The 26,795-nt window shown below is 32.9% G+C and overlaps 3 protein-coding genes across 3 annotated transcripts in view; 1 reads left to right on the plus strand and 2 right to left on the minus strand.

Moving 5' to 3' along the window:
- The window catches only part of sws (patatin like phospholipase domain containing sws), a 1,321,526-nt gene extending 1,306,772 nt beyond the window's left edge, over window positions 1-14,754 (minus strand). The window contains exon 1 of the mRNA XM_072529876.1: window positions 14,441-14,754. Coding sequence (XP_072385977.1) covers window positions 14,441-14,545 — 105 coding nt within the window. The 5' untranslated portion in view covers window positions 14,546-14,754. The remainder of the gene's footprint in view (window positions 1-14,440) is intronic.
- A 1,994-nt stretch (window positions 14,755-16,748) lies between these two features.
- LOC140439747 (uncharacterized) lies at window positions 16,749-19,602 on the minus strand. The gene is made up of 3 exons (XM_072529877.1): window positions 19,337-19,602; window positions 18,851-19,278; window positions 16,749-18,780 (listed from the first exon to the last, which is right to left on the minus strand). The coding sequence occupies exons 2-3, from the start codon at window positions 18,882-18,884 to the stop codon at window positions 18,479-18,481; spliced, it is 336 nt and encodes a 111-aa protein (XP_072385978.1). The 5' UTR covers window positions 18,885-19,278; window positions 19,337-19,602; the 3' UTR covers window positions 16,749-18,478.
- Window positions 19,603-19,665: 63 nt separating this feature from the next.
- LOC140438303 (uncharacterized) lies at window positions 19,666-22,560 on the plus strand. Its single transcript, XM_072527989.1, has 2 exons — window positions 19,666-19,998; window positions 20,540-22,560. Exons 1-2 carry the CDS (start codon window positions 19,834-19,836, stop codon window positions 20,777-20,779), a joined length of 405 nt encoding a protein of 134 aa, XP_072384090.1. The 5' UTR covers window positions 19,666-19,833; the 3' UTR covers window positions 20,780-22,560.
- Window positions 22,561-26,795: the final 4,235 nt, after the last annotated feature.

The following is a 26,795-nucleotide window of genomic DNA, read 5'->3' on the forward strand; positions in this document are numbered from 1 at the left end:
AATTTCGTAATTTTTAAAAAAATCTTAACTGAATCTAATAGGTAAGTTTTTAATATATTAATTGTACTTACATGTTTCGTATACCTTCAAAACCATGTACATGTTCTTATTTTATTGTATAAATTTTGATTTAATACATTTTTTCTTAGACAAAATATCAAAATACAGTGTTGAGTAATATGGCCAGGTGAAAAGTAGGGTTATATGGCCATGGCCATATTTATCTTACGTGGCCATATTACTCTACAATGCATATTTTGTTTGCTGTATCAGCGCAGGGGCCTACGAGGCAACTGGACGGAAGAAAATTTGTCAGCAGCTTTAAGAGCGGTGGAAAATGGGACCGCAGTTAACACAGCTAGTCGTACATATCACATCCCAATGCGGACACTTCGACGATATTTAGAAGAGGGAAAACAAGTAAAGTCTTGTCTATGGCGAAAGACTATACTTACAAATGCCCAAGAAGCAGAATTAGTTCAACGTATTATCCGTCTTTCGCAAATTGGATATCCACTTACTGCAAGGGTACTTTGTAAGTGTGTATATCGGTTTACAGAACTCAATAATATCCCAAATCCTTTTCAAGAAAGCAAAGGAATAGCTGGTCGTTATTGGCTACGTGGTTTTATGAAGCGCAATCCTTAAATCAGACCTAGGAAAGCACAAAACTTAAATCCGGCTAGGGCACAAAAGCTTAATAAATTTATTGTAAAAGATCATTTTACTAAGCTGGAAGGTATTTTAAGAGAAATGGACATACTTGATAAGCCCGAACGGATATATAATGTAGGCGAGAAAGGTTGCAGGTTAACACTTCACCACCAGCAGAAAGTTTTGGCGCAAAAAGGGGCTAGAAGAGTACATGTTGTTGCAAACGAACATGGAGAAAGTGTTACCATTGTTTCTTGTGGTAATGCTCTCGGTACAGCAATCCCTCCAATGGTACTTTTTAAGGGTAAACGTAGTAAGCCAGAATGGGTTGACTCACTACCTCCAGGTGCTGTTGTTCAAATGACTGCAAAAGGTAGCATGAATATTGAAACGTTTTCAGTTTGGCTTCAACACTTTTCAAAATTTAAGGTTGCTGGTCCATGTATTATCATATTTGATGGTGCAAGATGCCATTTGGATCACACTATTGTAGAAACTGCCGAAAGATACGGAATTACTCTATACTGTTTACCTAGTAATACTACTCACGAGCTCCAACCAATGGACAAAGCTGTATTTAGAGCCTTTGAATATTACTGGGATGATGAAGTTATGAAATATTATTCTATTCATAGCGATCGTGTTATTACCAAACAGAGATTTGGGGCAATTTTTTCTACAGTTTGGGACAAAACAATGACACCATCTAATATAAAATCGGGGTTTTCTTCAACGGGAATTTATCCATTCAACCCAGAAGCTATCCCAGAGATAGCGTTTGCCCCTAGTACTATCACATACCAACATCAGGAAGATAAAGAGAATGTCACATTATCAGGAACTAACGCTTGTAATAAAGCAGATGATTTATCCATGCCATCAACTTCAGGCATTCAACAAAAATATTACCGTTGTCATTCTACTTTGGGATGACAACCGAAAAATAACTCAAAAGAAGTATGTCTGGTCACTGATAGTAGTAACTCTTGTCGCCCCTCTACTTCGGATTTTCAACCGAAGAATCGCCCGGGAAAACCATTTCTAGACACCGATAGTAGCAACTCTGACTTATCCTTTAGTTTGCATGATTCTAGCAGTGATGAAGTTATTGATTCAGAAGACGATCACAGTGATTTCTCAAACATCCAAAATACTTCATTCACAATTATGCTCGAAACACCTGAAAATGCAGCAATAAAGACGATAACAAAAAGCCTAGAAAACCAGCTATCAACAGTCGAGCCCAAGTTGTTACTAAAGATTTATTCGGTAGATGTATTGGAAAAAGTGATTCAGAAAATATTGAAGCCAATACGCATACTACAGATGGCAAAAGAGTCTCGTCAATGCTACGAAAATTACCCAATCCAAAAAACAAATTTAAGACCTTGCCTGCTAAGAAAAAGGGAACAAAAAAACAAGAATCTTGGTTCTGCAAATTATGCAAGGAAGACAGGATGGTAGATATGAGACTGTGTAGCGTATGTAGCACTTATATCCACGAAGAGTGCATGGGTCTCACAGCTAAAGACAAAATTGATACGTTCTTATGCCCTGATTGTGAAAAATAAGACAATATTAAGTTTCTGTACTGTATTTGCTTAACATGTAATAAAACTGTTAAAAAATCTGAAACTATTTTATTCTATTTTGTGTTAAGCTTCATAATTAGATATAAAAATTTACTTTCTGTAGAGTGGCCATATTAGCGACACCATGTTGGTAATATGGCCAATAGCAGTATTTTTTTAATTAAGTCATAAATATATTTTTATCAATTTTTGAAAAATTATACAATAAATATATATTTAGATAACCCATGTAACTGTAATAACAGTTACTTTTTAAAAAAATTATATTTGGTCACAAATACGGACAAAAGTTCTTAAGGTGGCCATATTACCTGCACATACCTTATATTAAAATTATTAATAAAAAAATGTGAAGATTCCTTTAACCAGGTTTCCGAAAGCAACACTACATTAATCTTATTATCGGAAATGTATTTTTCAAATTGACCTTTATTACACAAAATTGATCTAGCATTGATCTCCATTGCAGTATATTTAAGTTACTCATAGTCTGATAGAATTTGCGTTATACTATCTTTTATAGTTTCAATAAGTGTACTATTTTTAATTTCTACATTTGAAAAAGTTCAAACATCTTTGATAAGATTTAATATTGATTCGCAAGTTTTTATCTGTTTACTTAAAGTGCGACTATCATCACAACTATTATAGTTTGGTACATTTTTCAATTTATTGAAAACAGATTCTGTTAAATTTTTTTGATTAGAAATCATTTCTTTGTGTTTTTAGGATATTTCATCGATTTCTGGGGTTATAGCTAACCTCTTTCTTTTTAAAGTAACAGTATAGCCGTTTGAATTTGTGTCAGTTTTTGCTACACTTGAAAAACTTCTTCCGTGCTTAGAAGAAGCCTCAGCGTATGATAAATTTTCATAGACCATAGTTTTTTTTATACTCTTTTGTCTATTAAATTCTGAACAATTTTTTTATCAGTGGCGTAATGCTTTTCTTTAGAATAAATGCATATTGGTTCATTTTTTTGGCAACTTTCTACTTTATGATCTTCTCCACAATTTTGACAACGTTCTTTTGATCTACACTGTGTACTAATATGGCCGTATCTTAGACATTTAAGACACTGCATCACTCTTGTAACGTATTTTTCGACTTCATAAACCATTTTTTCTATTATTACCCTAGTGGGTAAAAGTTGACCTCTAAATGTAACTATAATTGTAGTTGTTGGCACAATTTCATTTTTGTCATTTTTACGTGACTTACTTCAAAATTATATCCTAATTTCGGTTTAATAATTTCTTTTAATTCCTGTTCCGATAATTCTAAATCTATTTGCCTTATGACTTTGCCCTTTACGTGAGTAAAAAATAATGGAATGTATGTATCGTATTGTTTATCCTTTAATGACTATGCTGTTAATAATTTATTTGCGCTTGCATAATAAGTTAATTCAACCTTTATTTTATTAGCTCCTATTACTGATATGTTAGCTATATCATGTTTAATTTCTGGTATCGCATTAATTATTAGTCTAGTCGTAGCTATTTTATGTAAATTGCCTATTTTATCTGTTTTACTTTGAATATAAACAAAAAATCGCCCATTATCTTTTGAAGAATATTGATTTATTGTGTTAATGACCGTGTTTACGGTTAAATTTTTTTCGGAAACAATTTCAGAAACATGATCAATAGGTACTTATCTGTGTAATATGGTTGCTATTTTGAAATCCTCTAAATTCCTCCACTGGAGAAGGTGGAAGATCCGGACGGGACACATCCATATCACCTTCCAACTCATCTTTTTCGGGGGGTTTTCTACCCCCGCTAGTAACACTCATGATCTTTAAACCACTTGAATTTTACTTTATTTTATTTTTTTTTTAAATCGATATGTGTAATTTTTATATGAATAAAAACTAGTTTTTTTAATTACAAGGTGATAACACCGATTTCGTTAATTAGATTTTAAGTATCACACGTCTATTCGCTTTGACGAACCGAATCCAACTGTGAAATAATGATGTTATTTACTTTTATATTAGACTTGTATTTTTAAATTGGGACATTGATTTTCCAGATTTTTAATAAGGAATAAAGAAATTTTAAATAGCTATTTAGTATTTTATTCCATTTGCAGTAGTTATTTCCAGTAAACATTTGCTAAATTTTGTCCAGACAATTCTTCATACCACTCAATTCAAAATATGTTTTTATTATCGTATATTTATGGTGAAATCTAAAAATTTAGTGTAAAGTTCCAGAAATAAAATTGGATATAAGTCAATCTGGATTTATGCTAGGCAAGTCCACAACAATTTTTATTATAAAACAGCTAATAGAAAAATTTAGAGTGAAAGAGAAAGATTTGCACATAATATTTCTCATATCCTATACAAGAAGTGGAGATATGCTTAGTCCCTGGGAGAAACAAGACCGAAAAACATGTGGTGAGCCGCAGTTAGTCAGGATATGGGGGTAAAAGGTATTCACGTTGATATGGCATAGAATAGAAAAGTTTGGAGGAAAATAATTAGAGAAGCCGAGCCCACATGGGGAAAGCAAAGAGAATAATGATGATAAATGTTCTAGAAATAAAAATAATAAGAGAGAATTAAACAAAAATTACCTAATAAAAAAAATTAAAACAATAATACCTAGACATTTAATGAAAAAGCATCACTATGATATCAAACTAAAATAAAATACTACACACATATCGGATTTAAAGTTGGCATATATTTTTACCTATATATCAAAAAAGGAAAATAATTACATTTCTAATAAAACGGTAATAGCCAGCTTAATCCTAAAAGGCGAATGTCGCCCACTTACTACCAATAGGTAAATGTCGCCTGCTTCCTACCCAATTTTCCTTTTAATTAACATGAAACCCGCCAAATTTTAGATTAAGACACATCCACTGATCAATCACAGCAAACGTATGCATTGAATTTAGTGTAGTCTGAGAACGATGGTCGAATACTAGGCGAAAAATCCAAAATTTCTCGAATGTCACTGTTAAAGAGGTGGGTTCAGAATTCCTCGAAGTCACATGATCGCAACAGGCTTTGTGACTTACGACAATTTTTTAGAGAAAACACATTTTATAATTTTTTATCAAGTATTATAATATTTTTGAGTATTCCTGTTCTTCTTTTTGAAGCGAAGCTTCTATACAGGCGGTGTATTATTTTTTCTCTATAGTAAAATGCTTACGCGATCGGCACGAAATTAGCGACACGAAATAGTTAGAAGTGTCCATTTACTGGACAATGAAAGTCCGTTATACATGTAAACTTTTTCTACATTATTAAAATCCATAATAACTAACAGCAATTTTATGTACTTCCCACTGTACAACAAATTGTTAACATAAATAAATAAACTTTGTAAATCTATGAATGTAAAAAAATCGTAAAATAAAAAAGATAATAAATAATAAAATTGCTTTATTCAATTTTATAAATACTATCTAAATTTAAAAATACAGAGCATAGTATGAAGCTTCAGGCTAGTCTACAGTACCGCCTACTGTACCACTTTTTTTCTGTAATACAAATTCAGCCACAAGAAATTAAAACATATATTACCAGTATTTAATTTGTTAGCATACCTAATACATAATAAATCATAAGGCACATATATGTTAAACATTGTTTCAAAAATATTTCTACCAGAGCTAAAAACATAAAATATGTTACGATACTGAAGTTACCTAGTGGCAACATCGCAGGATGTTCTATCCTGTATTAAATGTATGCAAACTGTATATAGGGACACTCTGATAGCAGTAAGATGGTTGATTTTTATATACACTAGGAAGTCTTATTAGCTGGTAATCTGAGGGACGCTCCATTGATTATTAAATTATACAGATATGTATCATTATTTTCTTTTAAAACATTTTTTTAAATCTATTATTCTCATATTGCAGTATATTACTTGGATAAGAGATAAGAAGTTGTTCTTACTGCTTTTTAAAATCGGACGCTCTAATATAATAGTGGGACATATATATACATATATATATATATATATATATATATATATATATATATATATATATATATATATATATATATATATATATATATATATATATATGTATATGTATATATATGTCCATGACATGATGATGATGATATATATATATATATATATATATATATATATATATATATATATATATATATATATATGTATATATATGTCCATGACATGATGATGATGATGATATATATATATATATATATATATATATATATATATATATATATATATATATATATATATACACAGATATTACACCTTCTGTTTCAATGTAAAGAGTATGAAAATAAAAAAATATAATGTGCAAACAATAACTTTATTATTGAACTTACAAAAACTGCTATTATATTATTTGGAAGACGCATTATAAAAACAATATGCAATGCAAACAGAGTTTCCTAAATATTCATCATTGGAATTAGCGCAATAAAGACGTTATGAACAGAGAAATCATCAATTACAACATGAATTTCTTAATTATTCAGCATTTAATATTACCACCCCTACTCCTAATTACACTTTCCAATCGATTTCGCATTGATCGGATGACTTTTCTAATTTTGATTGATGATGATTAATTCTATTATGCTCCTTGGTGCATGATTTCTGTCCCAGACTCTTCGTTTAAGCTCATTCCAAACATGCTCTATTGGATTTATGTCAGGGCTTAACGCAGGCCAATTTATTGTAGATATACCGATCTCAGATAGATAGGTGGTGGTGACTCGTGCGATATGCCATCGTGCATTAAAATAAAGGCATCACCAATAAATCCCGCGTATGAAACCACATTGCCACTTTGCTTCTGGGCTGCAGTTAGGTTGGGACCCATAGCTGCCCTTTTTGGTGTCAGGTCGGCTGCCTTTAGTCTTCTTCTGACTGTCCAAACGCTGGTCACCACACCTCGGACCTCTCTAAGCTCTTTTTAAGTTTAGCACCACTCAACTCGATTTCTTGTATCGAAATCCCTGAGAAATCGACCATCTCTCTCCGTTGTTATTTGTTTAAGGCCTCCTCCTTGTCGACGGATATAATCAGCAGAATCTTGATACCGACAATACACTCGGGACACAGCAGATTGGCTTAAATTTAGTCGATTTGCCACGGCCCTCTGGCTCAGGGCCTCTCAATAATGCTACTGCATCGGTTGCGCCTCCGTCCGGCTCGCGGAGATAAGAATACGGCCGGGGTCAGAAAGCCCTGCCTGTCGTAAGAGGCGACTAATGGGTAGGAATAGGGAGGTGGAGAGCCGTCGTTTGAGGTGTCGGGTTGGTAGAAACGCACACGGTCGCTTCGGCGACACGGTCACCGGTCTACATTCCTAGTATCCGAGACGAGACTACTCGTGGGACCACTCTACTCCCATTCCAAAAGAGCCTGGTGAGGTTGAACGAGCTGGGCCCGTAAATACCTCTCCTGACCTCGGTCAGGAGGGGTGTGGATATACCTCTCCTGACGGCGGTCAGGAGTGGTGTAGGTCTCCCGGCACGTACCCACCGGGAGATTCAAGAGTGGTAGAGGAGAGATCCTCGGCGGCGACCTGCCTACGTGTGAGGTGGAAATTCCTCCGCCTGCCGAACCTGCCCGCCCGTAGTGTGGGAGTAACGGGTAGGCAAGGTACTCACAACACAGGTACTACGGGGAAGGTGGAGCCCCCACGGGTCGCGTATAGTAGACGTGTCGTGGTAACCCCACGGGGTACCCCCACGGGGGGATCCACGGGGCGTTTTTGGTACGCGCCGCGTGGCACCTTCACTTTGGTGTCGGACTCGTAGGGGCAGAGGTTTCACTAAGAGCGTATGCCGAAAGGCCAGGAAGCTCAGGGTCCGGCCAAGTCTTTACTTGGAGGGCACGCCATTTAGCAATGCATCGGTTGCGTTGATGGGTGTGGTATTCGTTTGTAATGCAGTTGCGAACGTAAGTGACTGATGTATTAGTTGGTTGCTATGGAAATTGATGCGTACGATGTTAACCGAACGCGTTAAGTCGGTGCGTGTAGATTTTAATGAGTTAAATTCTGACCTCCTCTCTAAGTTTTGCATTACAGTGGAACCTCGATTATCCGTCTCTCTATTAACCGTCACCTCTGTTAACCGTCAGGGTCCATACATAAGTTATATTGACAACATAAGTAAAAATTTAGTCATCAATTCATTTTGTTTAAGCATTGCGATAAGCCAAACGAAATTCGTTGAAATGTACACGTGAAGTTATGCCACCACTGCATTTTTTTATGTAAATAATTATTGTTCTTATTTAGGGCTCTGGACTAAATTTTAATTTAAATAGGTAATAGGATAAATGATACAGTGCTTTTAGAGTTTCATTTTTAGAATCGCAAGCCGAAAATAAAAACGCAGAGCACAGTAATTATTACAGTTATTATCTGTGTGTCAACATAATTCAGTTTGATTCAAATTCGAACATTGATTGTGTCACTTAGTCGCATTGAGCAACAAGTATGATGTTCCGAGAACAACAATCAATGATTTGAAGCAAAATGCTGAAGGAATTGAAAAGTATGCTTTGCAAATGGAATCGTTGGATGGCCGGATGAAACATAGACAATGACAAAAAGCAACAAATGAATCACTCGACACGGCACAACACAACACTCTGTATTTGTGGCTCGTTCAAAAAAGAAGCGAAGGTGTTCCTTTATCTGGACCAATTGTTACCGAAAAAGCGTTGTTTTTCAACATAAAATTGAATAACGATCCTTCATTCAAAGGAAGCAGCGGTTGGTTGGAAAAGCAAAAATCGCCACGGTATATATGAACTGAAAAGCGAAGTTGAAAACTTGAGCGCCGCAAGTAATGAAGTCGTTGACGAATATAAAAGAAAGTTTCAAGATATGATCGATGAATATGGTTTGACACGCGATCGAGTCTTCAATGCGGATGAAACTGGTTTAAACTACAAAGCATTGCCAACGAAAACACTCGCTGCACTGTCTAAAAAATATAAACCAGGATTTATAACGCAAAAGCAACGAAACACAGCAGTGATATGTTCAAATGCAAGTGGTGACCACGTTTTTACAAGGGCATTAATATGAACGCGCTTTCCGTTAACTACTACGCACAACATAATGCATGGATGTCCTAGGAAATATTCGCTGACTGGTTCAAAGAGGTATGTACTGCAAACCAAAATTTGTTTATCTATTTTTCTAACGTCTTGTTTTTAAAGTTTTTATAATGGATGTTCGACAATACTTGTAAGCAACAAATTTGCCACCAATGGCGATCCTCATTTTGGCCAATGCACCTGCCTATCCTGAACCCGGTATGCTCCTAGGTGACGATGAAAATATCACGTGCTCTTTTCTGCCTGCGAACACAACATGATTGATACAGCCAATGGATCAGTCGGTCATTAAAACATTCAAAAGAAGATACAGAAAAAAATTTATTCAAAACCTAGTTATGAAAGAGGAATATTCTTTGCCAGAATACTGGAAAGCATACAATTTAAAAAACGCAGTCGACAATACTGTGGATGCTTGGGCTGATGTTTCGGAAGTAACTCTGAAAAGAGCGTGGAATAAATTATGGCCTGAATCAACTCAAGATGAAAATGCCCCCGTGATGCGGTAACAAATAAAGTTATGGCTGAATCAACTGTTTTGTTTTCGTTGTCTAAAGATGAGGGCGCAAACGGCTATCGATTGCTGACAGATAATAAAATCGTTGAAATGGCAACAGAGGCGGACGAAACTGATTCAGAAGCTGACAGAGACTTTGATGGTGGCGACGTTGATGTTGCTATTGCAACTCACAAAGATTTGCGTAAAGAAGCTAGAGAAGCTGCATCGCACATACAACAATTCATCAAGTGATATTTTCGACAAGAAGAAGCAAATAAGGTAGATTTGCTAGATGTAGAAGACGTTGTAAAATGTAAAGTAACAATAAAACAAACATAGATTTCGGAGTATTTTAAATCAAATTGATTCGACTGTACTCACTCTTATATTGTCAAACAAAACATACAAATAAAATTTGAGAGTTATACTCTAATTTTTTTTTAATGTTCTGTTAATCTGTTAACCGTCTTTTCGATTATCCGTCATACCCTTGGTCCGGTGCCCTGACGGATAATCGAGGTTCCACTGTATTTATTTGTAATGCGTCATCCAATTCACCAAAAAACAATTTTTTTTTAAAACTCAATAATGAGGTTAATGATTGTACACTAAATATTTTTAAATTTACACTTTTTAGATTGAAATAGGAGACATACTTTCGCAAAATAATTTTGAGTCAATTATTTTGCACTCAAGTGTAGAATATGTTTGTTATTTCCTGACCTTGAATGTTTAAAAAGAAATTTGAATTCCTAGGTTTGTTGGTCTATTATAAATAAAACACTTAATTGTGGCTTTTAAATGTTTTGTCTATTTGCTATTTTCAATAAGCACTTTAACCCTTTCAGTCATGAGTTTTTGTTTGTAAAGATAAAAATTTTAAACTTGGAGGTTGAGTTATATGATTTATAAACAACAAATTTTGCCCATTAACCCAATTTTTTTCAAAAAACATTAATGTTCATTAAAACGACCATGGTCATGTAAAAAAAAATCATAAGAAACATATTTATTTTGAATGAAAATCAACAAAACAATTGTGTTCACGAACAATAAATAAATGAATTTTGCATTTACTACAACTAATGTGTGTCTTTTCCAGATAGGTTCTATTTTTACATCTTGCACCTTGCTTGATCTAGTCAAATATGGGCAAATGATCCACGCCATCAAAACGAACTTCTCTTAATGGCCTTTGCTCCATGTTCAATTTTTTGGCGAATGGTGGTGTACAAGATCCATTAGTGGTTGATGGATGTCCTACCCTTTTTTTATTGGTATCCCTGTATATATAAGGGCTTCTGCAATGTACATTCTGAAACTAATCAAATCCAACAATTTGTTTTTGGGAATATTCATTATTCTGGATTGTTTTTTGTATTCTAACCAGGAATTTACACAGGCTATATCTACCGCATGGGTGAAAATTCCAAGTGTCCACTTTTTACTTCTTATAAATGTTCTATAAATAGATATGAGGAAGTCTAGTTTGTCAACTCTGCCCATACATTCATTATATAATTTTACAACTTCTGGTCGAGCTATGTGAATGTATTCTTTAGCATATTTGTCCCATCTCTTACATTGATCAGTTGTTGACCAACACTTACAAAATTCGACGACATAACCACTGGTTTGTTATCATACCATTTTCTAAGAATTATACCATCTTTACTAAGAACTTCCTCAGAAGTACCTTTAGGCTGCTTTTTTAATATTTGGTTAGATGTAAAGGGAGGACTTTGAAAACAGTTAACTCTAGCTGTACTTGCTGCATATATGTTCCTACTTTTGAGATATTGAAGGAGATTGTAACTCGAAAAATAGTTATCATAATAAAGTTTTACATAATCTATGTTTATTCTGTCACATAATTTAATTAGGTACTGTAGCTGCACCAGTCCCAAATATACTGACATTTTCTTTATTTACTTCAGTAGTTTCTCCTTGATAAATAATAAAATAATAAAGTAATCCTTATTTTCCACAAAAAGCACACAATTTGAAAAGAATCATCTGTTCATCTATACACAAATTGGCCTCAAGATCTAATGTATTACATCTCGACTTTATTGCATTATACAACAGTCTTACTTTCCACAAACTATCTTGGTTGTTTTGGTCTGGCTGCAAATTGTTAACAAAATGTAAATTTTGTTGTAATTTGTAAAATCTATTTACATTCAAATTTTCTCTGGTAATTGGGATTCCTAATTTGAAATTCCAATAGAATCAAGTCCTGGGATAATGCAAGTTATCCATCATAATATGAATTCCGATAAATATTTTCATTTCTAACAGATTTGTAGGACTATAGATTTCGACCATGGTATTAGATAGGTCATTATTAAAATAGTTGCAAAAATATTTGATTGGGGATACAATCTCAACTATTTCAGTATGAATAGGTTTATACCAAGGTAATGGTGGTGTTAAATATTGTACATTTTTCATCCACTCTATATTTTCTTTGTAAGTGAGACCATTTGCTTCACAGTATTGTTTTATTTATGCCTTAGATCTATAGTTACATACATTTGTTTTATCATTCTCTTCTTCAGCACCTCCAACCAATTCATCTTCACCTACTTTATTTTGTTCTTCAGTGTCAGATTTGTGATCTTTGAATCTTTCATCATTACCTAAAATTTATTTATATCATCTAACATAGTATTACTTGATCAATATTGCTTACCTTCTAAACCAGAATTATCAACATCTGAGGTATCCTGTGACTTCTGTAATTCATCACCTTCCCCATCAATGCTCATAACTTCGATATCTGAATATTATTGATAATTACAAGGAGTTCAGCTTCACTTAGTGGCTTTCTAGACATGTTTTTGAAGAAAGAATTCTGAAAATTAAATACCCTTTGAGTCACTATGTTCATTTAAAATAACACATGGTTTTTTGTATATGAAGTCTCTACTATTTTTTATGCTTTTGTGCATACATCTAAAAATTAACAATTAAGTAACTATAAAATAATTTTAAAATCAGATTTTAACTTACCTAATAAGTTTAAACACAAAGGAAATATCACAAATTGCAACTAACCCAAAAATGTGTGTTACCATGTAGGATTTATTAACAAAACTAAGCTATTTGTAACAAGCGTGACAATATGACTAATACAATGTACAGGTAAGATGTTGGTTTAGAGTTTGATGGTGATTCAACATAAAAAATAGGAATTAGCTATTATTGGCACTTATTAAAAGTTGATGTTTGTTTAAATGAACAGGGTGACTGAAAGGGTTAATTATATAAAAATTACATAATATAATTCATATTTATGTGTGCACTATTTACTTGTTTGTGATGGAATCTAAAAGTAATATTTTACCATAAAACTACATGGCTGACATTTAAAAATATGACTGGTTCAGGATCTTATTTAAAATATCTGCCAATGGTGTATTTACAAACAACTCATTTTATTAAGTTATTATATATATATATATATATATATATATATATATATATATATATATATATATATATATATATATATATATATTGCACAGACCTTTTATATTAGTCTTATTTTGATACAATTTTGGTCTCTTTTTATGAATCATCTCTAACATACATCTTTTGTTGTAGTTCCGTACTTTTTCTAAAATCTGTACATTTGCAAAATCAAAAGAATGGTTATTTTTAAGAGAATGCTTAGCTAAGGCTGTAGTGTTTAATTTGTTGGTTTCTACACTGTTTGTGTGCAAAAACCCTTCTATGTAGATATTGGTGTGATTGACCAGTATTGTTGAATTACAGTCTTTACAATTTACTTTATAAACAACATCCAATTGATGATCTTTAATAACATTGGGTTTAAATTTTAAAAAATATTTTCCTGATGTTTTTTAACAACTTATGTCCTACATTGATGTTATATTTTGCCAACATTTTTGACATTTGTTTGGAGAAACGATTAATGTATGGTAAGGATATATATTTGTTTGAGTCAGTGACATTACTATTATTATTATTGCTAGGTATAGTTTGGGTTTGTTTTGGATTGGTATCAGAATCAGATGAAATGATTAATGTATGGTAAGGATATATATTTGTTTGAATCAGTGACATTACTATTATTATTGCTAGGTATAGTTGGGGTTTGTTTTGGATTGGTATCAGAATTAGATTGATTTTTGATAATGCAACTTATTTTTTAATTAGAGGGTTGTAAAATTCTGGTGGATAATTATTTTAATTTTTGGGCAATAATTGTAAGAACAAAGGAAATGTATAAAATTATATAATATTATTCGAATATTATAAGATTTTTAAGATGACAGCAACTATGAAATTTTGAGCCGTATCTCACTAGCTGAAATCAGTAAAAAAAGATTATCTTTTTGCTCCACTTGTTGAAATGGGATAGGTATAAAATTAGATAAATTAATAGAAAGCATGAAATATATTAAAAATTAACTGGAAGAAAATGACAATATTTAAAGATTAATTGAATAATCTTGTTGACGACTTAAGACCTACCAGACTCATAAACCTCATACACGCAGCAAATTTTGCTAAATTCAAGGTAAAATAGTGTATATAATCACAGAATACAAAAAAACATAACTTACTGGATAAGTTTCCTGAAACTGTAACACCAAATTGACTAACCATGTTGATTTATTTATTAATCCAAAATCAGTGTTAAAGTTCTTTATTGCATTTATTACATCCATTTCTTAATGTGCATTGTTTCACCGGATCTCACTTTTTTATGTACTATTACCAAAGAATATAAGCGTCTATATTCTTTGCTATTACTATCTATGGTAGGGTAGGTGATCTGTGATACTACGACCAAAGAATAATATGAGTAATATCACATATGACTATGAAGGTCTAAGGTCCATTTATTCTTCGTTTAGCTCGGGCATATTTTGACAGATTCATAGTCGGAAACCTGCAACTCTGCAACACAAAAATTCCTACATCTCTCAGCATTCAGACCTATTCCGTAACTCATTTCGATGATAGAAATGAGTAAAATCGAATCGAAATTGTCAAGTCGAATAGAAATGATCCTAAATGATATTTCATAACTTTTTTCATTTCTACAATCGAAATCGTAAATCGAAATTGATTTCGACAGCGTTTATTCTGTCGAAATGACTTTTCGATATCGAAATTTGATTTGCTAAAACTTCAAATTTTATTTTTATATTTGAATTAAAATTGAGTTTCATTATGGATTTACAATTAAATTTCGGCATCGATCTTGGAATTGAAATTGGGGAAGAATTGCAAAGGTAAGTAGCACATTTAACGCGCTACAAAATGTGATATATATAACCGTTTTGTTCAAATTCTTTTTATACTTAGTTTCTTATATAGGTAACTGTTTTCTGTCTTTTTAGCCAAATATTCAACCTTCAGAGGCGCACCCTTAGGCATGCAAGTAATCCCTTTGAAATCCCTGAACAAATATTTAAAGGTCTGTACCGTCTACCAAAGGAAATAGCCATGGACCTTATTAATGAAATAGAACCTTTTTTGGCTGGACAGATCAGAATAACAGCTGTGCCAAATTATTTGAAGGTAAATCAATCTCAAATAAATTTAAAAACACACTAAAATACATAGTTTCATAATTTTAAATAAGGTATTTTCAGGTTTTATGCGCTTTACATTTTTATGCCCAAGGAGATTATCAAAAAGCTGTTGGTCAAGACTTTTTGTTGGGTATGAGCCAGCCAATGGTTAGTCGGTGCATAAACAGTATAAGTGAAATACTGTCAAATCACATTGGTCGGCGATACATAAAGTTTCCCAGTACGATAGAAGAAAAACGTTTCTTAACACGAGGGTAAATAATTTTGAACCTATTAATATGGCTTTTTTAAAATGTGCTTAAAATTTTAGATTTATGAATAAATTTAACTTCCCGGGAGTAGTAGGGTGCATTGATTGCACACACATTGCAATTGTTGCACCTCCTCTAGATCACCCTGTACATCCAGATATTGCATACCTCAACAGAAAGGGATATCACAGTATAAATTGCCAACTGGTATGTTTTAAACTTTAACTTTAAACTTTCACTAGCAACTTATTTTTTAGATATGGGATTCAAATTTGAAAATTTTAAATTGTAATTCAAGATATCCTGGATCCACGCATGACTCCGCTATATGGACCATGTCTAATATTTTTCATCATATGGAACAAACATATGATGATGGAGAACGAGGATTCTGGTTATTAGGTTGGTTGGTTGGTCCAGTTGCCTTAAATATATTACACATTAAATTTCTAGGTGATTCTGGCTATCCTTTACAGCCATGGTTACTAACACCAATAGAAGGTGCCCAACAAAATACTCCAGAAGGACGATATACTGTTGCACATAGTTCAGTAAGAAACTGTATTGAACGGTGCAATGGAGTATTAAAAATGAGATTTCGTTGTCTGTTAAAACATAGAGTTCTACACTACAGTCCTGTTAAAGCTGCTGAAATAATAAATGCTTGCTGTGTATTACACAATATTCTTGTTGCTCACAATATTGAAGCAGAAGAAGATCAGATTATAAATGACATGGAGGAAAATGTACCAGAAAATAATTGTAAGTCTATTTGTATTTTATTTAAACTAGTAAGCAGTGACCTAGCATAATAAAGTCTTGCATATCTTTTTCAATAATCATTTGAAACACTGAAAATAATCTACCAAAATGTATAGATAGAAAAATTGTGGACAACATTGAAATTTTATTTTTGTTACAGTGCCACTAGATGATAGATTGGATGCTGGCCGCAGAATTCGAAACCAATTAATAAGAAATTATTTTAATTAATATATAACGTTATATCCTAGATATTATTGAAAAATGAATAAACAACACAACATCAAACATTCTTTTATTTACAGAAAACCATTTGATACATTACAAATCGCAATAAACAAACATTTAGCTGCCAGATATAGGGCAAAACTCACCTCAAACTAAATCGCTCCCAAGGCGAAGAACTCCAAGGTTTTGTATAGAAGTGAAGGAAATATGGAAAGAAAAGAAAAAAGATCACCTAAAATACATGTCCACTAAGGCACAAGAGGTATACAATAATTATAAGGCAATAAGAAATGAAACAAATTCACTTGTAAGAAGAATAAAAATGATCACTGGGAAAGCTTTTCGAAAGAAATGGAACATGATTTATATGGTCTGCAAAAGGAAATATGGCACGTTATAAGAGGTCAAAGAACAGAGGGTAAAAGGAACTAATGGAATGAAAACACATAGCAAAAGATACATCGATTGACTATCTAAAAAAGCTCTATGCAGAGAAAGAACAAATGACGCTAGAACCGGAAACACCAGAAATTACAACAAATGAAGCTGTTAATATAGTACACAGAAAGTTTGAAAAACACCTGAAAAGCTGCAGGTAAGGACAGAATACCAAAGTAATTACTGAAATAGTGTGGAGCAGCAATGACAAAACAATAGTTAACAAAATCATAAAACAATAAAATACCAGAAGAATGGAGAACGAGCAAACTAATTCTACTATTCAAAAAACAGCCAAAAAACTACAGAGTTATCAACTTGTTTAATTTTACCCTAAAACTTACAACTAGAATTCTACAAGAACTAATGAATCAGAGGATAAGTTTAGTAGATGAACAACAGAGTTTTCATACTGGAAGATAGTGTACAGATGCAATATTCGTCATAAAACAAATTACTGAGAAATCACTAGAGTATAATAAACCAGCATTTCTATGTCTGATTGACTTTCACAGAGTAAGACTCAAAAATGTAATCCGTCTTCTGTATAATAGCAAAGACTCCCTAGAAACATCTACCAAAACAACAAAAGGAAGTCATAATAGATGAACAACTTACAGATCCTAGACATAGGCAGCGGAATAAGTCAGGAAGACTCATGGAGTCCTATGCTCTTCAATTTAATCATAGATGAAATATTCAAAATCGTCAACAAAGGAAGAGGATAGAGAACAGGAAACAAAGGAGTAAAAAATGCTCCTAGGTGACACAATACTGATAGTCCATGATGAAGATAGTCTGCAAAGATTAGTCCACAGATTCAACATAAAAGCAAGATAATTCAATATGACAATTTCATCTCAGAAAACTAAAGCAATAGTAATCAGTCAAGAACCAATCAGATGTAAAATAGAAACTGATGATATTGGTATTGAACAAGTAATGGAAACAAAATACCTTTGAATTACAGTGTCAAGCTATGGAGACCTGGATAAAGAAGTGAAAAATCAAATACAAAAAGCAAATAGACTGGCAGGATGTTTTAATAACACTATAGCGAAACCTACATATTAACACTTAGATGAAGTCAAGAATTTATAAAGCTAGTTTACAACCAATAATGACATATATATTCATTAGAAAAAAGATTCAATACAGCCACAACACAAAGACTACTAAAGTTGCAGACTAGTTAAACAGTAAAATGTTAATTACCGGGAAGTTAAAAATTAAATATGTAGTTGTTTTTATTTTAATTAACCTATAACCAAACACTAAGGGTATTGAAATCCTTAAAGTTTAAAATTATTGTTATACATAAAAAAATTAAATATATACAAAAAAAATACAAAAATAGATACTAATTAAAAATTATATTAATCTATAATTGCATTGTAAAATGCTTATTGACAGAATCATTTTCTATATCTAGACCTTCAAGATTTAATTCTTGTTCCTTAATTATGATCTCTCTTTCCTTTAACTGCAATTCTTTTGCTTTATTTTTCGCTTCTAGTAAGCATATATTCAGTTCCAATTCTTTTAAATGCAGCTGCTTCTCTCTAAACTGATTGTCACCCTCAGACTTAGCTGCTGTATCCAACAGTTTATTTAAAATTTCAGCAGTCTGCTTTTGACCTGTCATATAGTATTCCGCTGCCCTTTGTAAATTAGATGACTTATCTGAAAAGCAAAAAATATTTTGTAACAACTTTTCTACTTAACTAAACTGTATGGTTATTGTGCAGCTTACCTTTAATGGTCTTTTTTTGAACAGAAGTTTCCATGTTGTAGTTGGAGTAGGGTGGAACCAATGGAGTATGTTAAGCCACATACCCCATTGGTTCTTGTTTTTGTGTTTGAATCACTTGTGGTACTACAATGCTGGTATCATCTTTATGGTAGCTGGTAGCAGTTGTTTCCAAAATATCCTCTTCGGCATCTAACAATGATACGTCTATGTTTGTTGCTGGGCTAAGATCCTCCACTATTATATCCTCACTTAGGCCTAATTCAACTACATCTGTTCCCGTTACTGATATGAAAGAAATTGCTGCCATTAATTTTTCTTTGGCAGGTGTCAACTTTTTTGGCACTGCATCACCCCCCACCTGTTTTGTTTTGGCATCGGATGGCCTCCCGGGCCTTTTTTTTTGTGTGGCTTTTCCAGTCAATAAATGTCTAAAAACAAAAAAAAAATTAAAATATGGGATTTATAAAAACAGACCTAACTAATTACCTTTTTCCACTGCTGTTTATTTTTACTGGGACCACAACCCATACTATTTAAATTTAATGTGAGTTCGTCCCACAACTTCTCAACTATTTTGTTGGATGCCTCTGAGGGTTTTGTTTTCCCATTAACTAAAATTTTATTTTGGGTAACAAACTCCACCATGTGGTTTAATTGTTCCGGAGATGTCTTTTTTTACTTGGAGTAGCCATTTCAATAGTACTCGACTGAAAAATCTAACGGTAAATAACTATGGGCACGTGAAAAACCACTAACAAATTGGTAAATATGAAATTAACCAAACCGAAAAAACGTAAACAAATGAAGGGCTCGGGTGAAGATAATGGTATCTAACATTTTTGGCGAAATCGACTTTTTATATGGAAATAATGGTAAATGTAGCTAGAAACAGATTCCTTGTGAAGATTTATCGATATCTTAATAGATGACGCTACAGTAGCACCCTAACATCCTGGTAACTGACAGTCGTCGTGACGAATATAATGGTATTTGTCATCATGGCGGCGAACAATAAGTTGTTTACGTCTTTGTGTGAACAAAATAAGCGAAATTTGCAAGAAATATGTGACACAAATGGTAGTTCAGAATGCGATGATAGCGATAAAGATCCAGACTACAGTTTTAACGAAGATATTGGCAAGAAAAAGGTAAGTTTTTGAATATTTGTCTCCAACTTGATTTAGCTTGAAAATAATGGTAATTGTGTAGATACCATTTTTTACGTATAATGACGAGACTAACGAATATAACCAATTCACAAGTAGTTACCATTGTTTTCATCAATTTAATGCTTTTTAAATGCATTTATTTTTTTCGAACATTCACAAAACTAATAAGTATTTTTGAAAAATTTAAACCCAGAATGAAAGACTACATTACGAGCGAGGGCCGAAAGTCCTTGAAAACTTCTACAATGTGTATTTTAATAAGTTACGGTAGTGAAAAAGAAGAGAAAATTTAGTGTGAATTTTAATTTTAAATATCTGAGTCAGAAGAAACTTTTCGCTTATTCTAAGGGACTTTTGACCCTCGGTAATACTGTAATCTTTCATTAATGTTTAAATTATCAAAAATACTTATTAGTTTTCTCAGGATTCGAAAAAATGAATGCATTTATAATGCATTGGCCCGAAATTTTCTTGCGCTTAAAAATGTTCTGTTTGTACAAATGTACAATCTCTTTTGCAGAAACATCGTAAGATATGGCCTACACCGTTATCCAACCACAATCTTATTGCAGTATCTGATGAACCTGACAAAACCCTGTTCGAGGAAGAAAGAGGAAACGAGGATGTAATATTGATCAGCAACAACAAAACAAACGGAACAGTGGTCAATCATATACTTGTAAAAGAGGAAAGGAAAACGTTATACCACAAAAATCGATGGGAGAAGATTGTTTGTGCAAAAGAAAATGTTTTGAGGTAGTATCAGCAGACGAAAGGAAAAGTATTTTTCAGAAGTTTTGGGAGATAAATAATTTTAATACCCAAAATGCGTATTTATTTGGATGCATACAGATTAAGGCAAAGGCCCGCAGTACCAAACCAAAGGAGTCGCCTTCCCGAAGGAGTCACACTGTAGATTATTTAATAACAACTACAGGCAACACGAGGTATCAAATTTGTAAGAAAGCATTTCGAAATGTTCATGGACTACAACATAATAGGGGTAGAATCGAGAATATTGCTAAAAACATCAAACAAGGTTTACTAACGCCGAAAATGGATGGAAGAGGAAGTCATGCAAATCACAAAAAAAAAAATTCTAATGAGGACATCCTATTTCTTAAAGAATTTATTGAAAGATTCCCAAAATATGAGAGTCACTATTCCCGAAATGACAACTGTAATACGTATTTTATGACAATGGACTATACAATAGAGAAGTGCTATGAAGTTTATAAAATTGAATGTCTATCGCAAAATCAAGAATGTGTATCTGCTGATAAGTTTCAAAGAGTATTTACTGACGATTTTAATATTAAATTCAAATCACCTAAATCCGATACGTGCCATATATGTGATTCAATCTATGTTAGTATGAAAGAGGCTACTATACAAAGAAATGACGAACAAATTCAAGCGTTAAAATTGAAGCAAGAACTGCATCACAGGAAGGCTAAAGCTGGACAAGACGCGATAAAAAATGCAACAAAAAAGGCACAAGAGAGCAATGAAACATATGCAATAACATTTGACCTTCAACAAGCACTTCCAACCCCCAAATTGTCTACTGATCCTACATTTTATAAAAAGAAACTGTTTTCTTATAATCTGGGTATACACTCGTTGTATCCCTCACAGGGATACTTTTATTTGTGGGATGAGTCAACCGCTGCTAGAGGTGCAGACGAGATCGGAAGCTGTCTGCTTAAACACTTCCAGATGCACGATATTAAAGGACATACGTTAATAGCTATCTCTGATAACTGCATCAGCCAAAATAAAAACTGGTCTTTGGTTGGAATGTGGCTTCGTTTACTAGCTCTGGGAAATTTTAAGGAAATAATACATATTTTTCCACAGGTCGGACACACAATGTTACCATCAGCTGAGTGGGAAAACATACTAAGAACATGCCAAAAGAAAAATCCATTCATCGTTTACAAGATGCATCAAGAAGATTTTTTAAAAGTGTCTGAAATGAGAAACTATTTTGTACAACCCAAGTCTACACCGGCTAATCCATGTAGTATTAGAAATGCTGTGCGAATGCGCTTCTCTGCTGAGAACTTTGAACAAATCGAAATCGCTGATACATACAATGGTGAGTTTAATTCATACCCAATTCAAAAAAGAGGAAGAACTGGGATCCTACAAGAACATTTTATTCGAGATCTTTAGAAAAAATATGCTACACGGCTTGGTATTGAACCTAGTAAACTTGAACATGTACTTTCGTGTTTGGATTGGATTCCCAACGGTTATCACGAGTTTTACAGGTCATTATTTGCAAAGTCCCTGTAATGTTTTTCTTATTTCTATTATTGTTTCTTGTGTTTATTTCTAATAACATTTTTTAGTATATTTGTTTCATTTTTATATCCTATGTGCAGTTCAATAAACGTAAAAAATGGTATCTACAGTGTTTTTTATTCAAAGTATCGTTTTACTCGTAAATTTAAAATTCGTTTTCAGCGGTGAAGTTAAAATAAGCTAGTTAGAAGATTAACGAGTATACATGTAAAAATACTGCTATGACAAGTGTCATTGCAAGAGAGCAATCAATCGGTAAACTTTTAAGTTCCAATTCTGAACATTTGTAGAAATGTGACTTACCATTATCTTCACCCGAGCCCTTCAAATATTTCAGGTTAGTTAGACCACGTTAGACTGTCAAATTGTCGCTCGTCACGAGCGAATTGCGAGGTTGCCATCGATACTAAACCGAGTGAGATCGGAATTGTTGTTTTCGATCTGTCTGTACTTCTATTTGATTTACAGAGTACCGATTTAAGTAGCAGTAGATGTCGAACATTACGATTTTCAAAGATTCCGATTCGACTAAGCCATTTCTATTCGATTTAGTGAAAGTTATAGAATAGGTCTGATTAATAGCTCAAATATTGCGGATTTCTACCATTGAAAAAAGAAGAATTATTCTAAATAGTGGAAATGCATACTAAACCCATAAAATTTTCCCTGTATATTTAAAATATAATATTTAAGTTGTTACAATTTAACATATTGTAGTAAATTATTTGTATTATTCGCGTTGTTTATTTCTGTTTTTTAACCAGGAGTAAACTAAAAAGACAGATTCACACTCAAGAAAGTTACTAGAAAAGTCACCAACTACATCTTCTTTTTTGGTTGATTACCTCGGCCTTGCGGTAATCCAGTAAAGAGTATTGGACCTCACACATCGATTCTACCTACCATGTACCATGTAGAACAGACGACATCAAACAGAAACACAGCGAGGACCACGGTTCGTAGACTTACTACGGTTGGCTCTTCCGACTGGGGTGGGGATGCTTGAGTTACGTCACCAGAGTACACAAGAATACAAAACCCATTTATTCGCGATTGAAACTGAATGTAGAGGGCAGCTCGATTGCAGAGGAGCGGCTAAATGTAGCAGACAAATCCAACGTTGCCAAGTTGGCTAGTCACAGAGATTAGCATAACCCATCGAGTTAGAATTTATATAGAGGGCATCACGTGTTCGGCCATATTGTTAAGATTGTTTTGACACTTTTCTATACTATTCTTCTATACTGACACTATATATATATATATATATATATATATATATATATATATATATATATATATATATATATATATATATATATATATATATATATATATATATATATATATATATCTACGGCATAAAGTGGACTCCGCCCATGTTAAAATGCAGGTTCAATTGAGCTCCGTGGTCAAGTGGATACCGAAATACGGAGCTCACTTGACCATTCCATAATATTGGTTCTGTCGATTCATCAACATGTAGAGTTTAATAATTTGTAAAAATTTTTTGGAGCCCGTAAATACCCCTGTATCATAAATGTATATCGTTTAGTTCACGTGTATATATTATAGGGGTCGTTCAGATCTTCTTCATTGTATATTTCAACCATACGTTTATCGGTTTAAGTAAGCTCTGAGAGTTTGGCAACTGTGCGATTATACCGTATATTTTCAACATATACCGTAAACGGTTTATATGGGCTCCTTATTTTTATCTACTGTTTGCAGACAGTGTAATGTCATACGCATTACACTGTGTAACAGAGGATATCGTATTACCTGGTATAACTACGTACTAAAAGGTAACTGGTTCTTTAAAAAACAGGTATATAGATACAAAAGGATTTGTGCTTATTATTTAATGGAATGTTCGCTTGCATAGAAAATTTTATTTTTTCTGCATTTTTAAAAATGTTTTTTTATTTAATATAATTTTATTAGTTCAATGCTGAACTCGATGTTTTTTTTAATTACAGAAATTTCGTAATATATTTTGTTTACGTGAGTATGTCTTTGTACGTTTTATGTAAGCATCCGATTAATAAAAACTACTTTTATTTTATCCAATATTCTGCAATATCTTGTATAAAGCTTTTTTATTATTTTAGTTCTGCTCTTATTTGTGTACTAAATATGATATCTCGATAGAAGGTTATCTCAAAATAAATATGTTATACAGTGTAGGTGCCTTTATGCTACCCCAAGCAAGACTGTTCTTCAACTGCTATTCTTACCATTATGTGATACAAAAAATTTTCTCTTGTGTAGGTATTGGAAGACAATATAAGTGAGTTTGTTATGTAAGGGGATATCATATAATTTTTGGAGAAATATTCTGTAATTTAAGGTATCGTAAGCGGCATTTAGAGTGAAAAATACCACCCCTGATACCCGATATTTTTCGTACTGGTCTTTGATTTAGTATTTGTGATGTACATAATCTTCCCTATCTATAGCCACTTTTGCCTTTTAATTTAAGTTTTTATTCTAATATCGGTGATATCATATTAACGATCTTGTGCAAAAGTATTTTGAATAGCTGACAAAATAAAGATATTGGCAGATAGTTTTTGTAGTCGTTGGAGTTTTTGCCAGGTTTAAGCAAGTTAACAACTTTGGCTTGTCTCTAGACTTTGGGTATCTCCATAATTTGAATACAGTTGTTCATCATCCGGATCAGCCATTGTAGTGTTTTTGGTCCAGATTTCGTAATAAGCTTTGTGCTCAGATCCTCAATGTCGGTAGTTGTATTATTTTTCATTAAATATGTAGATGGTGGATTCAAGCTCAACATTGTTAAAAGGTTCTCTCAGCTGACTGGTTTTGTCCTTTCTTACTCTACAATATAACTCTTACTTTAATTATACTCTTACTTATAATTACTCTTCTTAGAGTTATTCTTTGCTTCTTTTTCGACAGAAATAGCATGTCTATATCTATAATGTGGTTTTAACGATCAGCTGTATACCAAATACCCTAGGTTAGGCCCTATATGTGTTTCCTGCACTAGAAATAAGTCAGATTCGTGTTTAGCTCATATGTCTGATAAGTTTAAGTAAAGTAAAGTTTCTTGATCTTTAGAAATACCCTTAACAGTTATAGACATATGTTATTAGAATAGTTGGTCCTAAAAAGGACCAATTTGATTTAATCATATTAAAGAGGTGACTGAAGAATTAGCCGATTAATTAATTAATCATTACCCGGGGTATGCCCGATTGCGGTGGCCTTATTAGTACTTCAATCTTCGTAAAGGGTCGTTCTTTGAACCACAGAAGTAATGCCTAATCTTTTACTTTTTATTAAAAATTTAAATTTTACATGCCGTGTATTATTACTTTTTGACGATATTTCGAATCAGATTTGTATAGTAATAATTTTAGGTATTAAAGGGCCTCTTTGTGGAAAATAAATAAGTTTGTGATATCGGTCGCAACTCATCTATAGATAATAAAAAAATAAACAGTTAAAATAAGTGTAAACAATTTCAACTACATACATCGGCGCCACTGTTTAGGTCATAGGTTTATCATAGATATCAAAGGTAACATTTTAATTCAATGTTCTATTTACGTATTTTCAATATTAAAAAAGTAGGAAAAGACATGTTTATGCTCTTATTTTTTTTTAATCTATTCTTTTTTCTTTCTAGAGTTCCGTCTTTTTTTAACGACCTGTGTTATTTTTTCAATTGGGCACTTGTCCAAAGCTATGACAAATCCTCTGTCCTCTGCTATTCTATATTAATATGACTGATTCATTATTTTCTTTAAACACTCTGTCCTCTGCTATTCTACATTAATATGATTGATTTATTTTATCTTTCTTGCAGCTATTTTAATGATTATTCTGTGTATCTTCTTCTTCTTCTTTTTATATAGACATGACTCTGTCTGTTTTTCAATGTGCCTCCAGTAAGTTGCCGTTCCATCGTTTTCGTGGTCTTCCTACTGATAATTTTCCTATGGGTTAACCGTCTCTTGCCGTCTTTACTACTCTATTTGTTGTCATTCGGCTTATATGATTATTCCATTCTACTCTTCTATTTTTTAACCAGTTCTTGATGTTCTTTACCTTGCATCTACGTCGTATATCTGTACTTCTAGCTCTCTAGCACTCTCCCATAGTGTCTTACCATCAATTTTTCTAAGTGTTTTCATCTCTGCTGTTTCTAACACCCTTTTTGTCCTCTCTGTGTCAGGTCTTGTTTCTGCCGCGTATGTCATTATTGGTCTGATGACTGTTTTGTAAATTCTGCCTTTCGTTTCTTTCTCGATATTTTTATTTCTTCGTATTGTTTCATTTAGGCAGCCTGAGGCTCTGTTTGCTCTATTCACTGGATCTTCCACTTCAGTTTCGAGCTTTCCGTAGCAGAATAATGTGATGCCTAGATATTTAAATTCCATACCTTGTGCTATTATCTGACCTTCCAGCTCCAATTAACATCTTAGTAAATTTGCTGT

Source organism: Diabrotica undecimpunctata, chromosome 4, assembly GCF_040954645.1.
Source record: "Diabrotica undecimpunctata isolate CICGRU chromosome 4, icDiaUnde3, whole genome shotgun sequence".
Lineage (NCBI taxonomy): Eukaryota > Metazoa > Arthropoda > Insecta > Coleoptera > Chrysomelidae > Diabrotica > Diabrotica undecimpunctata.

Bases quoted from the DNA above. Each gene is read 5' to 3' on its own strand.
- LOC140438303 (XM_072527989.1), top strand. From the start codon at position 19,834: ATGGTATTTGTCATCATGGCGGCGAACAATAAGTTGTTTACGTCTTTG. The intron at 19,999-20,539 runs GTAAGTTTTTGA...TCTCTTTTGCAG, and splicing joins AAGATATTGGCAAGAAAAAG to AAACATCGTAAGATATGGCC.
- LOC140439747 (XM_072529877.1), bottom strand. From the start codon at position 18,884: ATGGAAACTTCTGTTCAAAAAAAGACCATTAAAG. The intron at 18,781-18,850 runs GTAAGCTGCACA...TTTGCTTTTCAG, and splicing joins TCAAAAAAAGACCATTAAAG to ATAAGTCATCTAATTTACAA.